Source organism: Gadus macrocephalus, chromosome 1 (assembly GCF_031168955.1).
Source record: "Gadus macrocephalus chromosome 1, ASM3116895v1".
NCBI classification, from domain to species: domain Eukaryota; kingdom Metazoa; phylum Chordata; class Actinopteri; order Gadiformes; family Gadidae; genus Gadus; species Gadus macrocephalus.
The window spans coordinates 733,591-745,504 of record NC_082382.1 but is presented as its reverse complement, the minus strand read 5'-3'; the positions used below and the strand labels follow the sequence as shown (position 1 = coordinate 745,504).

At 42.6% G+C, this 11,914-nt stretch overlaps 1 protein-coding gene across 1 annotated transcript; it reads left to right on the top strand.

Annotated features, from left to right (window-relative positions):
• Positions 1 to 9,354: 9,354 nt before the first annotated feature.
• On the top strand, positions 9,355 to 10,245 carry LOC132459939 (putative nuclease HARBI1). Its single transcript, XM_060054838.1, has 3 exons — positions 9,355 to 9,361; positions 9,404 to 9,924; positions 10,039 to 10,245. The coding sequence occupies exons 1-3, from the start codon at positions 9,355 to 9,357 to the stop codon at positions 10,243 to 10,245; spliced, it is 735 nt and encodes a 244-aa protein (XP_059910821.1).
• Positions 10,246 to 11,914: the final 1,669 nt, after the last annotated feature.

Below are 11,914 nucleotides of genomic sequence, written 5' to 3'. Positions count from 1 at the left end.
CACCGACGCTAAAGGGCCTTTGCCAACAGTCGGTATTTGACGTTCTCGGAGTGAGACTGTGTTGTTTAAATATGGTAGATAGTGTTTAAATATGTTCTTTTCCCTCACTCTCCACCTCATCCCTAACTCTCCACCTCAAGCTGGTGTGTAGTGAGCGTTCTGGCACCGATTGGCTGCCGTGCATCACCCAAGTGGGTGCTACATATTGGTGCTTCACTTTAAATTAGGCGTCTTTGAGTGTTATTAATTATTATTATTATTCATGTTTAACCTCTGTTTTCCTTTTATTCCTAGTCTGTTTTACATAGTTTTGAATGATGACTATATGCTCTGTAAGGTGACCTTGGGTGTCTTGAAAGGCGCTGTCACGTTAAAATTGCACCGGGGGCGAAAATTGTACCGGCCTACGTCATCGTTTGTTTACATCCTGACAACCTGCCCGGCAACAGACGACGCGATGCAGAAAACATGTTTCCAAACGACGAAATAACATAATACAGATAGCGGATCGCTATCTGTATTATGATAGATAGCGATAACACTTGTTTTTACTTTATATTTGTATTGTATTTAATTGTTTAATCGAAACAATAAAAGAATTAGCCCGCGAAACGGGCGATCGCGTCAAATGACAAATGTTTTGCCCGCGAAACGGACGATCGCGTCAAATGACGTAGGAGGGTTCTTGAAACATAATACAGATAATGGATCGCTAGATAACACTTGTTTTTACTTTATATTTGTATTGTATTGAATTGTTTAATCGAATTTAGCTAGTAAACTGAGTGTTTTAAGCAGGTTTCATAGTCTAGAATGTTCAAGAACCTTCCTACGTGATTTGACGCGTCATTTGACGCGATCGCCCGTTTCGCGGGCACATTTTTTTATTGTTTCGATTAAACAATTAAATACAATACAAATATAAAGTAAAAACAAGTGTTATCGCTATATCATAATACAGATAGCGATCCGCTATCTGTATTATGTTATTTCGTCGTTTGGAAACATGTTTTCTGCATCGCGTCGTCTGTTGCCGGGCAGGTTGTCAGGTTGTCAGGATGTAAACAAACGATGACGTAGGCCGGTACAATTTTCGCCCCCGGTACAATTTTAACGTGACAGCGCCTCTAAATTAAATGTATTATTATTATTATTATTATTATCGACCTAACGACTGCCTTCTATCTACAGTCAAAACTAAATTATTACACCAACTTCCTTGGCTTTTGTTGATCCTGCAAAGAGGAGCAACGGAAATAAATCTAACTCGTTAACGCTTTATCTCTGACTATTAATCTACGTAATATAAAGACCCTTTGAATATACAGGATTTCTTATGAAACAGTTCCAGTCAACATTGAAATAAAGTCTACCATCGAAAGCTACTCAAACGTTTCAATAAATGCATCACTTTAACATCTGTAAATACGCACTGTATTACCGTATGGCACACTGCTCCGTGTGGGGTGGGAACCCAGGCACATATGACATAACTCACTTATTCAACCTCTTCTGGGTGGCCGCTCCTGATATGTTTCTGGAGGAAGACATGTACATCTTGAGGCGACAGAAATGGATAGTTCTTTCCACCGTGTGTGATGCGGAGCTTAGCAGGGAACTGCAAACCATACTGGATTCCCTCCGAGCGGAGCCTCTGTTTCACCGCGTCATAGGCTTTCCTCTGACGTTGCACTTCAGCGGAGAAGTCGGAAAAAAACTTCACTTGCCTGTTTTCGAACATAACTTTCCCCTTTGCTTGTGCCGCCTTCATCACTCGAACTTTATCCTTGAAGTTTAAAAACGTCATTATTAACGGCCTGGGAAAGGGGGCAGAGCGCGTGGAATTTGCTGGACCGATGGGGAAGCTGGGGATACGATGAGCCCGTTCAATCCGCACCGCCGTAGGGAAATTCTCAGCACCAAGGATATCGGGGAGCCACTTCTCCAGGAAGGCTTCTGCGTCCCTGCCTTCTGCGGTTTCTGGGAGGCCGATGAGACGGAGATTGGAGCGACGTGAGCGATTCTCGAGGTCCTCGTTCTTCTCAGTAAGAAACTTTACTTGCGTTTCCAACTTCGTCATCTTGGCTGTAAGCTGTGCTGCTGTATCTTCCGTGTCACCTATGCGGGTTTCGGCTGTGGTTAACCGTGCCCTGATTGTATCCAGATCGGTTCTGATGTGTGCTATACCGTCAAGGACTTCACGATGACGCTCTAAACTTTCTGCCTTTAGTGAATTAATGGCCGCAAGTATAGGATCTGGCTGTTGGGGACGAATGTAATGAGGCGACTCTTCATCGGAGACTGCGGCTGTGTCCGTCATCTTGGTGTTGCCATTATCCGCGAGCGGGCTAGCAGCCTCCTCGTCGTCACTAGCCCGTTGCTCGTTGCTAGCTAGCGTCGACCTCGTTGTTGGTATTTCAGCATTAAACTGATTTTCAGTTTTTTGTCTTGTTGAATTTTTGCTCTTCCCCATTTTGGTTTGCTTTCTCCGCCTTAGCTGCCGTTCAGGACTTAAAAGGGTCTGTTTTATGATTCACTTGTCAGAGACTCACGAAGCGCGACTTTCTAGCTCGACGCCATAACCGGAAGCCATGATACATAGTTGATCATAAACTTTGTTTTATTTATATGAATGTATCTCGGTCGTCGGTTAGAAATTTGAATCAAAATTAAAAAATAGCGAGGAGTACAGTGCTGAGCGGACCATCACGACACCATCCCATTGATGTGAGCGATTCTGTAGAACAGTTCAGTTGTTAGGTAGAACTATGTATGTATGGAGACTAGAGCTTGTGTAGTCTAGTGCTAGTGGAGTTGTTCCACATTGCTCTGAATCGTGCAGTTTTGAATAGAAGAACGCTGCAAAAACGCTGCAAATATACACTTCTTTTTTTTGCAGTTATGAGAAAATCAGCTCAACCCCTTGCAAGAGTGGTATGCGACCCCCTCCTCCTGCTCTGTCAACAATTTGGTCTGAGACATCTGACAGGTGAGTGCACTTTCTGACCAGTGAGTCTAGAACACTTGAAACATGATCAGGAAAGTAAAGACTGCTCTTGCTAAACTATACTTTGTATGCATTATGCCAAGGCCACCCCTTGAGTTATTATGGCATTGAACTTGTGAGAATGTTGTGAGAGATTTATCTTGCCAGAAAGCTTGCTCTGATTATGTCTGTTTTACATACGTTTTGTTGGTTGGAATGACCGTTTCCTCTGGCATCTTATGCCAGGGCAGGTTGTTTCCTGCTGTCTGGCTCATTGTTGCTAGATGGTAGATGGTCCAGCAAGAATACACTTCCTCTGCTGATGTCACAGGGAACAGTCATTCCAACACTCTGGTGGATTGACTCATAAACACGCTGTGTTGGTTGACAGTCAAAACGGTTAGGCTATTACCAGGAAAGTTTACCTGTATGTCCCAAAAAAAATACCCAAAAGTGCTTTGATGTTAATGTTTTGTAGAACATGTCTAGCCATGTGTTTCTGTGGCATTGACATTGTGGTAATACCAGGCCCTCGTTTATTGTCGAGTCCATCTAAATGTGCTGCCTACTAGTTCATATAAAAAAAGAAAAAATAACCCATTGCATATTTTTAATATATACCATTTTTTCTGCTGACCAAATAATTTATTTTACAGAAAATTCAAACAAATGTGGTCAAGATGGTATTGTTTTCAGGATCTGTTTTATTTTTTTCTTTCTATTTTTTTCATAGTGGCAAGAGAGATTTTGTCTTGGCGGGGATTGAAGAGGTGCACGAGAGCTCCTACCACGAGGTTCCTGGGAGTATACAAGGTAACCTAACACAAAGACATTGTTGACAGTAGTAAGGTTTTCAAATAACTGTAAGCTTAGATATGTTCATTTTATTACATAAAGACTCAACCTTTCCTGGTCATACCTTCTCAGTTTTTATTGATTAGAAGTGTCATATGATGCTCTGATTATGTCTGCTCTGATTATGTCTGTTGTATATGCGGTTTGTCGGTTAGAATGAATGTTTCCTCTGGCATCTCCTGTCAAAACGGTTAGAGTACTACCAGGAAAGTTTTAGCCTTTATAAGGTAATGTAGGGGAGAGTGAGGTAATGTGAGACACTTTTTACATTTGCTTCCCTCTAGGCGAGCTAAAATGATATATCAGTAAAATTAACACATTTCCCATTAATTCAGGATGTTTCTTTGTAATGGAAATGATCAGAATGTCTTCAGGACAAATAGCAGTGAAAATATGATTGTTTTACTTTTTATGGTCTTGTGTCTCACTTTACCCCAGCTTAGGGGTAAACTGAGACAGACCAGAGAAATCAATGGGGTAAAGTGAACCACTTACCTTTTCCACTTTAAAACTACCATAACACGTGTTTTAACGGTAAGAACTCCTGACAACCACACGTGAGTGCATGCACCCCTGATGGCTACTCTTGTACAGCCAATCAGAGTGAGAGTCTGGGGATAATTGAGTTGATGGTACCCAGCGGCGCAAAAAGCAGAGCACAGGAGTGGCGATGCAGATGATGTTCAGACAAACATTTCAGTTTGAAGATTATTATTTCAATTGTGTGGGTTCAGGTACCTGTAAGTATCTATAATGCTGTTTTGCGTAGTCATGCTATGTTCAGTTTATGTTGTTATCAGTCGTTGATGCTTTAAATGCGTTATTGCGGGTGCATATTTAATTGATGCCGCCTTGCGGTTATATTATAAACATGGACATAATCTATGCTAGTTAACAAATTACATGGTTAACTATAACATGTGCTGTTTAGCAGTTGGAATGTGATGGGATGTGTTAGTAATGTAGGAAGCAGTGTCACAAAATCAAATACAACATAATATAATTCAACATTTTTAAACATTCAAATGATGGATAGAACCAGTTAGGTTAGAACACAGAACCAGCAAGAACAGCCTCTGACTCTGAACACAGGACTAGACACCTGGAGTTGCTCTCTCCTTGTGGTTCCTCCAGGCCTATTAGGGTGAGGCAGCTTCTTCACCACATCACCTTTAGGGACATGTGCCACATCTTTATCTTTGATGGCAAATGTCGGTCTCTCCCATTTTTTGTGTCCCTGGATCCTTCTGAGGAATTGAGTGAGTATTTCCTCACCCTCAACTTTCTCCACCATGCCAACATAACGGAGACTCCTATGTTTGGTTGCAAAGTTAACGATGACAAAGTCACCCACGGACAGATGTGTGTTTCCGGGATCACTCTCATCCTCAGAGCTCTCTATGTCATCTTCAAGTGGGACAGGTAAATCGCCATCCTCAGAGCTGCTGTCTATGATGATTTTCTTTTTGGGTGCTTTCTTTTTTGGTTTCCCCTTTTCTTTGCTGTTTTGTTTTTTCCCTGCCAGTTTCTGTTGTCTTTCTTCATAAGCCTTTTCAATGATCTTTTTCTCCGGAGTATCAGTGAGGATGGCTGTCTTAACACGCTTCCTTTTTGTTTGTGCTCTTGGGGGACATTTGGGAAGTGGCAAGATTTCAGAAGGAGAGATATATCCAGGATCTCTGGCATTTCGTGGTATTTCCAATGCAGCTGGTGAGGCACATGCATGTGATGACACAGGTCCATCATCTCCCGACGGACATGCATTGCCATCAGTGAGAGGTTCATCTGCAGAAGGTGGTTCATCTGCAGGGGGTGGATTGTCAGAAGCAGATGGACCAGGCATGGGTGCAGGCTGAGGCTCGGGATTTTGCCGGTCTGACACCATGGACGGTGCAAAGGCTTCCTCACGGAAAATGTCACGATTAAATGGGAAAATCCCAGTGGACTTGAACCCTGAGGTGATGTACCTTGGTGTCACTGCTGTCAAGAAGGCCTCATTTACCAGTCCTGGAATTTGGTATATTGAGACCGTTTTGCCAGGGTTGTCACGCATCCACCCATCAAGTGCTCTGCTGTAGAATGTCTTGAACGGCCCATACACTGTCACATCAAGAGGCTGCAGCCGATGTGATGTGTGAGGTGGAAGGGTGAGGAGCACAATGCCATTGCTCTTGGCCTTTTCAACGGCTTTCAGGGAGATGTGCGCCCTCAGGTTGTCCAGGACTAGCAGCATGGGGTGTTCTGGAGTGCACTTTGTGTGGATTATTAAGTGGTCCAGGAACTCAGGCCAGGTGTCCTCGTTCATCCACCCTGTTCGGGTGGAGGTACCTTTGGCTCCTGGAGGGGCTCCAATCAGGAAGCCATCCTTGAATCTCACCCTGGGGAAGATGAACATTGGAGGTATGCTATTCCCCGCTGCATTCACTGCACATATCACAGTGACAAGTTCTCCCCTTTCAGCCGATGTTATGGATCCAACTTGTTTCTTGCCTCTCTCTGCCACCACCTAAATCAAATAGAATGTTTAGAAGCCCGGAGCTGCACGCTTTCATCATAGTGAGTGTTAGTCCGGTGCTCTGTAGTGTATCATGTGTAGCTTACCTGCCGTGGCTTTTAAACAGTAGATACCCCTGTTTCATCCACATTAAAAATCATATGTGGCAGGAATCTGTGCCTGTTAAATAAGAGAGGCAAGGGAAGACCCATATCAAAATCAAAGCCAAATCTTACAGGTAAAGCAAATAAACATTTGCAACTAAAGAATTAATTCTGTCACCTGTCCATCACTGTTGCCAGGTTATCGAAGAACTCCCCCACTGTAGTTCTGTTGAAGGCCGTAGCCCTTCCAAGGGACGTTACCTCTGGGGTCCGTACAGATAGTTGGCGAACCAATCCTCTCCTAAAGAGTAGAGAATTAATTATTATAAGATTTAGCTTTGTGGCAAGATCAGTTGGCCAAAGTTAACCCACAGAATCATGTGATCTCTTAAACACCCTAGCCTACCTGCACACTGCTTCTTGGTCCAATTGTCAGGGACACTGACAAGGTTTTTCTGAGAAAATTCAAATGCCAGTTCACGGCACTTGTTTGGAGCAAGGCCATGAAACTGGGCAGCCAGTTGTTTAAGGTGGTTTGCCAGCTCCTCCTCCATCTCATCACTCAACACTCTCTTTGCCTCGGCTACGGCACCCCAGGCCACTGACTTCACTTCCCCCCTTCTTTTTTTTTTAAATGAACCTCATCAGGGTCGATTTATCTATGTTGCTGTCCCTTCCAGCTTGTCTAAGGGACGTTTGCCCTCTTATAACCTCATCTGCTGCTCTCTCCATATCTGCCAGGGGTGTTTGGCCCCAGGAAGTCTTCCTCTGGTACTGCCTCGGCATGATCTCGGTTTTCTACAATGTTTATGACATTAAAAATAAAACATATGTAATGTAATATTACAATAAAATATGTTTAAGACCAAACTTAAGTTGTGCTTCAAAACACTAGTCTCACTTTACCCCACAGTCACCATTTTAACAAAAAACCCATCTCTTAGCAATTCAGGCTCATCTTTAGCTAGTTTCAATCACATGGTTTTATATGTTGGAAGTGCATCAACATGTATGGTATAAGTTTTTCTACCTGAATCAATTTGCTTTGACACAACAGTTGATTAAGTTCACAGCAAGAAAATTTACTTTTACATGCTAAAAACACATTTCTGTAAATAAAATACTCACCACAGCACATGCACCAACTTCTCCTTCTTGGCAATGGGGGAAAGGGAGGGGCTTGAAAAAATAATGGTCACATGACCACAAATGTGTTGCGTTGCCTAGCTACAAGGGATGTCTCACATTACCCGGTGTCTCACATTACCTCACTCTCCCCTACATAGACACATTTGCCACTAAGGTGATAGCTAATATGATGTCATACCACACCATCCTTATCCCCTTTAGTATGTCGCCGCTGGATCTAAAAACCAATTCAATCAATCCAGAAGAATTCAACGACATTGTCAATTCCACGTAAGTCATAGTCTACTTGTATATATTACTCTTTTAATGCTTGCCCTTTGTTTTCCTGGCTACTGCTTGGTGTTTTCTCCCTGTTGAGGAGGTTCGAACTTATATAGCAAGCACTTTCCCAAAAATATACTTACAAATTACAGGAAAGAGCAGGACTGAAGTCAAATGGATAGTAACAGGGGAGTACTGAAAAAAGGTGGATTGCTGAAGCACTGTAACCCATTTATTTTACCTGTCCTTACCAGGATTGACTGGGATGATGTCACATGGCAATCAGGAATGGACAGTGCCTCTGTATCAACCTTAGAAGAAGGTGACACTAAGGCTGTGTCCCAATTCATAGGACGCATCCTTCGTAGACCGCGTCCTTCGAAGGATGCGGTCTACGTAGACCGCGAAGGACACTCCGAAGGCCGAAGAAATGGGACGGTCTAGCTTTCGGAGCATTTCCGGTTTACGTAACAAACCGTTACCGCCCTTTACCTTGCGTGACCACCACGCACTGCTCCTGTCACCGCCACCCTGACAGCTGACCTGACCTGTACAGAAGTTATACCGGACAGCGCGAAAAAACAAAAACAAAGAAACCCAATAAACCAACAAAGAAACCAACAAAAATGGAGCCAGAAATTATAATTTAATTTTTTATCTTTTATCTTTTATTGGAGGAGTTGGGGAATACTCACCGCCGGAGCCGACGGGGGATATATCTTCGGCTCCGAGCAAGAGACGACCACAGATTGGTAAAGCTGTGTTACCTTACTTTTAACCAGCAGTATTGTTAACATTATCGTGTTATATGGCTAGCGTAAATGTCATTGAACTTTGACAATATAATTACATATTTAAAATAGTCTCAACCTTACATTAATATAAAAAAATGTTTCTGTCATTAATCAGCTAAATAAAGGTTGAGTAACTTAGATTGATGTATAACTATTAACTATATATATATATATATATATATATATATATATATATATATATATATATATATATATATATATTGATACATAACTATTGCATAGATAGATAACGATATATATTTAAGCATTATCTATCTAAACTCTCCACACTTAATATCCAGCTATTGTTCAACAGTTTTACTTCTGTTTCTTTCCCTAAACAGCCCAGACCCGTGTACTGCAAGATCAATCCAACTGTTCCTGTCCTGGACCGTTATTTTAATGGCCAGGACACCAAAACTGATTTCCGATTGGGCAGGGAGGCCCTGGCAGTGCTGCTGGACCTTCTCGGCCAGGAGCGGAGCCATGGATGGGCTGCCACCATTGAGACCCTGGTGTTTCTATTCTGGCTGGCTAGTGGGACATCATACAGGGTGGTCTCCAGAGTGTTCGGGATGCCTCGTTCCACTGTCCACCGCATCGTCCACAGGGTCACTGAGGAGGTGGTGGCCATTCGCCACAAAGTATATTTATATTTATTGTATCACTAATTTCCTCTATCTTTGGCTCTTGAGTTGCTGTAACAAGTAAATGTCCTGTGTGGGATAATAAAGTTGATCTTATCCTATCCTATCTTAAGGTCATCCACCTCCTGAAGACCTGGTGGCAGTGACCAATGGGTTTGCAGGGCTGGCAAGACACCGCGCTTTTGGGAAAGCAGCGGGAGCAATCGACGGCTGCCATGTCCGTATCAAGCCACCGAGCGGCCCTGATGGTCACTGCTACAGGAACAGGAAACTGTTTTCCTCCATAATTCTGCAGGCTGTTTGTGACCATCAGGGCCGCTTCCTTGATACGTACGTGGGCTGGCCTGGATCAGTCCATGACTCCAGAGTCCTCCGCCACAGCCCACTGTATAGGTCACTCTACCCTCCTCCAGGGCACTTCATCCTTGCAGACGGCGGGTACCCTTGCCTCCAACACCCACTACCCCTCATCACTCCCTACAAGAGGCCAGTGCGAGGTGTGGGAGCCCAGCGCTTCAACTGGCATCATTCCAGGGCACGCTCCATTATAGAGCGTGCTTTTGGAATGATGAAGACCAGGTTCAGGGCCATCTTCCTGCAAGCGCTGGAGGTGCACCACACCTTCGTACCTCACGTAAGTAATCACTCAACAGGATTTTTTAGAATACTAAGAGTAAATCAAAAAAACAATTATTATTTTCTCAGGAGGTATATATAATTTTTTCATTTCTTTTCTTTACCATTTCAGGTCATAACAGCATGTGCCATCCTCCACAACATCTGCCTTGGGGCCGATGACATCATGGCCCCAGAGGAGGAGGATGAGCCTGAGGACGATGTAGAGGAGGATGAGGGGGGCGATGGTTTGGAGGCAGCCAGTGGTGCTTCCTGGCGGGACCAGCTGTCCTGGAGGAGGCCCCCCCTGACCACTAATATATACAGGCAAGTAATATAATTGAAAAGCTATTTCTATTTATTTAAAATGTTTTGTAGAATAGTTTTACCCGTTCAAATAATTTGTGGCAAGATTTCTTTTGTCAAAATAAGGTTGTGTAGTATTTAGTATGCACTCTTATTCTTGCCCTTTTCCAAATATATTTTAGTGACATGGCAGCCGTCGATTGAGTCAGCCCTGCAAACCCATTCGGTGCGGTGGACAGTGGAGAGAGGCATATCCAGCACACTCTGGAGACCACCCCTGGATGTCCCACTGACAGGAGAGACACCAGGGTCTTTAATGTGGCAGCCCATCCGGGTCCAGCAGCACCACCAGCTCCCTGCTCTGCTGAATCATTATGTTTTTGTATATAGTAGTTTTATAATAATTGTTGTAAAGTCACATGAATGTTTTGTTGTAAATAGTTTTATTGTTTTATACATGTTTTATAAGTTTTATACAAATAAATTAGTTAATATAAAAAAGTTAATTAGCGTTTTAATAAATAGTTAATAAAAAAGTTAGTTAATAAATAGTTAAATAAGTTAAATAATAAATAGATAAATAAGTTAAATAATAATAATAAACAATGTTAACAGAACTGAAATTATTTGTCAGCCAAACGCTCCAAAATTGAAAAAAAACGATCCATCCTCTCCCTGCTCTCCTGGGCTCTTCTCTCCTCTGCCTCCCTATTTAGCCTCATGTCCTCTTTAATCAAATGGAACATTTCGTCCTCTCTGTCCCTCTTTCTGGACCTTGGCCGCTGTCTTTCCTCCTCATCCTTCTCCTCCACCTCCAGATCCACCACTGCTGTACTTGGCCCTGGTGTGTTCTCAAGGATGGAGGTAATTAGGACAGGGGGGTTGGTGGAATGCCTCTGTCCCAATACCTCATCCATGAGGACAAACCAGGGCCAAGTGGCAGCAGTGGGTTTCCCACCTACCCCCTCTCCTGACCCTGGATACTTGCAATCCTAAGGCAGAGGAAATCAATCATGGCAGTTAACAACAACAGCAGTATCAAAACAAATTTCAGCAAAAGTGTGTATTAACTTGCATGGTTAAAACAAATAATGTATATTTAAAATGACCTGTACATACTTTATATATATTTTTTAAATTATCCCATTTTTTCTTTGCCTGCAGGGGAGTCACCTTCCCCTGCAGGCCTATTTTCTCCAGAATTGTCCTAAACACAGAGAGATTATTAATCAGAGAAAACAAGAGACACATTTATCAATCATGTTAATAGCCCATGTTAACAATAGGCCATTTATAATATATACATTTGACCATCTTGTAAAGGTTACATTTAAATTAGCCCTCATCCTATATGAAGCCCATAATAATAAGACAACCAGTAGAAGTCAAAACACCCTTTTTCTTTGTGTGTTTTTCTAGTGCTGTCTAGTACTGATGCGAGCTGTGACTTTTTTTTGTCTTTCTTTCTTTAACAACCCAAAATAGGACATCGTAGTAAACGATTTCTGTGGATGTTGTATCTGTCCTGCTTTTTAATGAGGGCTAATTTAACTAACCTTTACAAGATGGTCAAATGTAGATATACAAATGGCCTATAATAATTTTTGTAAACTAACTTACGATATAAATAAACGATTGTTTCCTTACCCCCAAGCCACACTCGCCGAATGTTTCACCCCGGTAAAGAGCTCGTCATTCTCCCC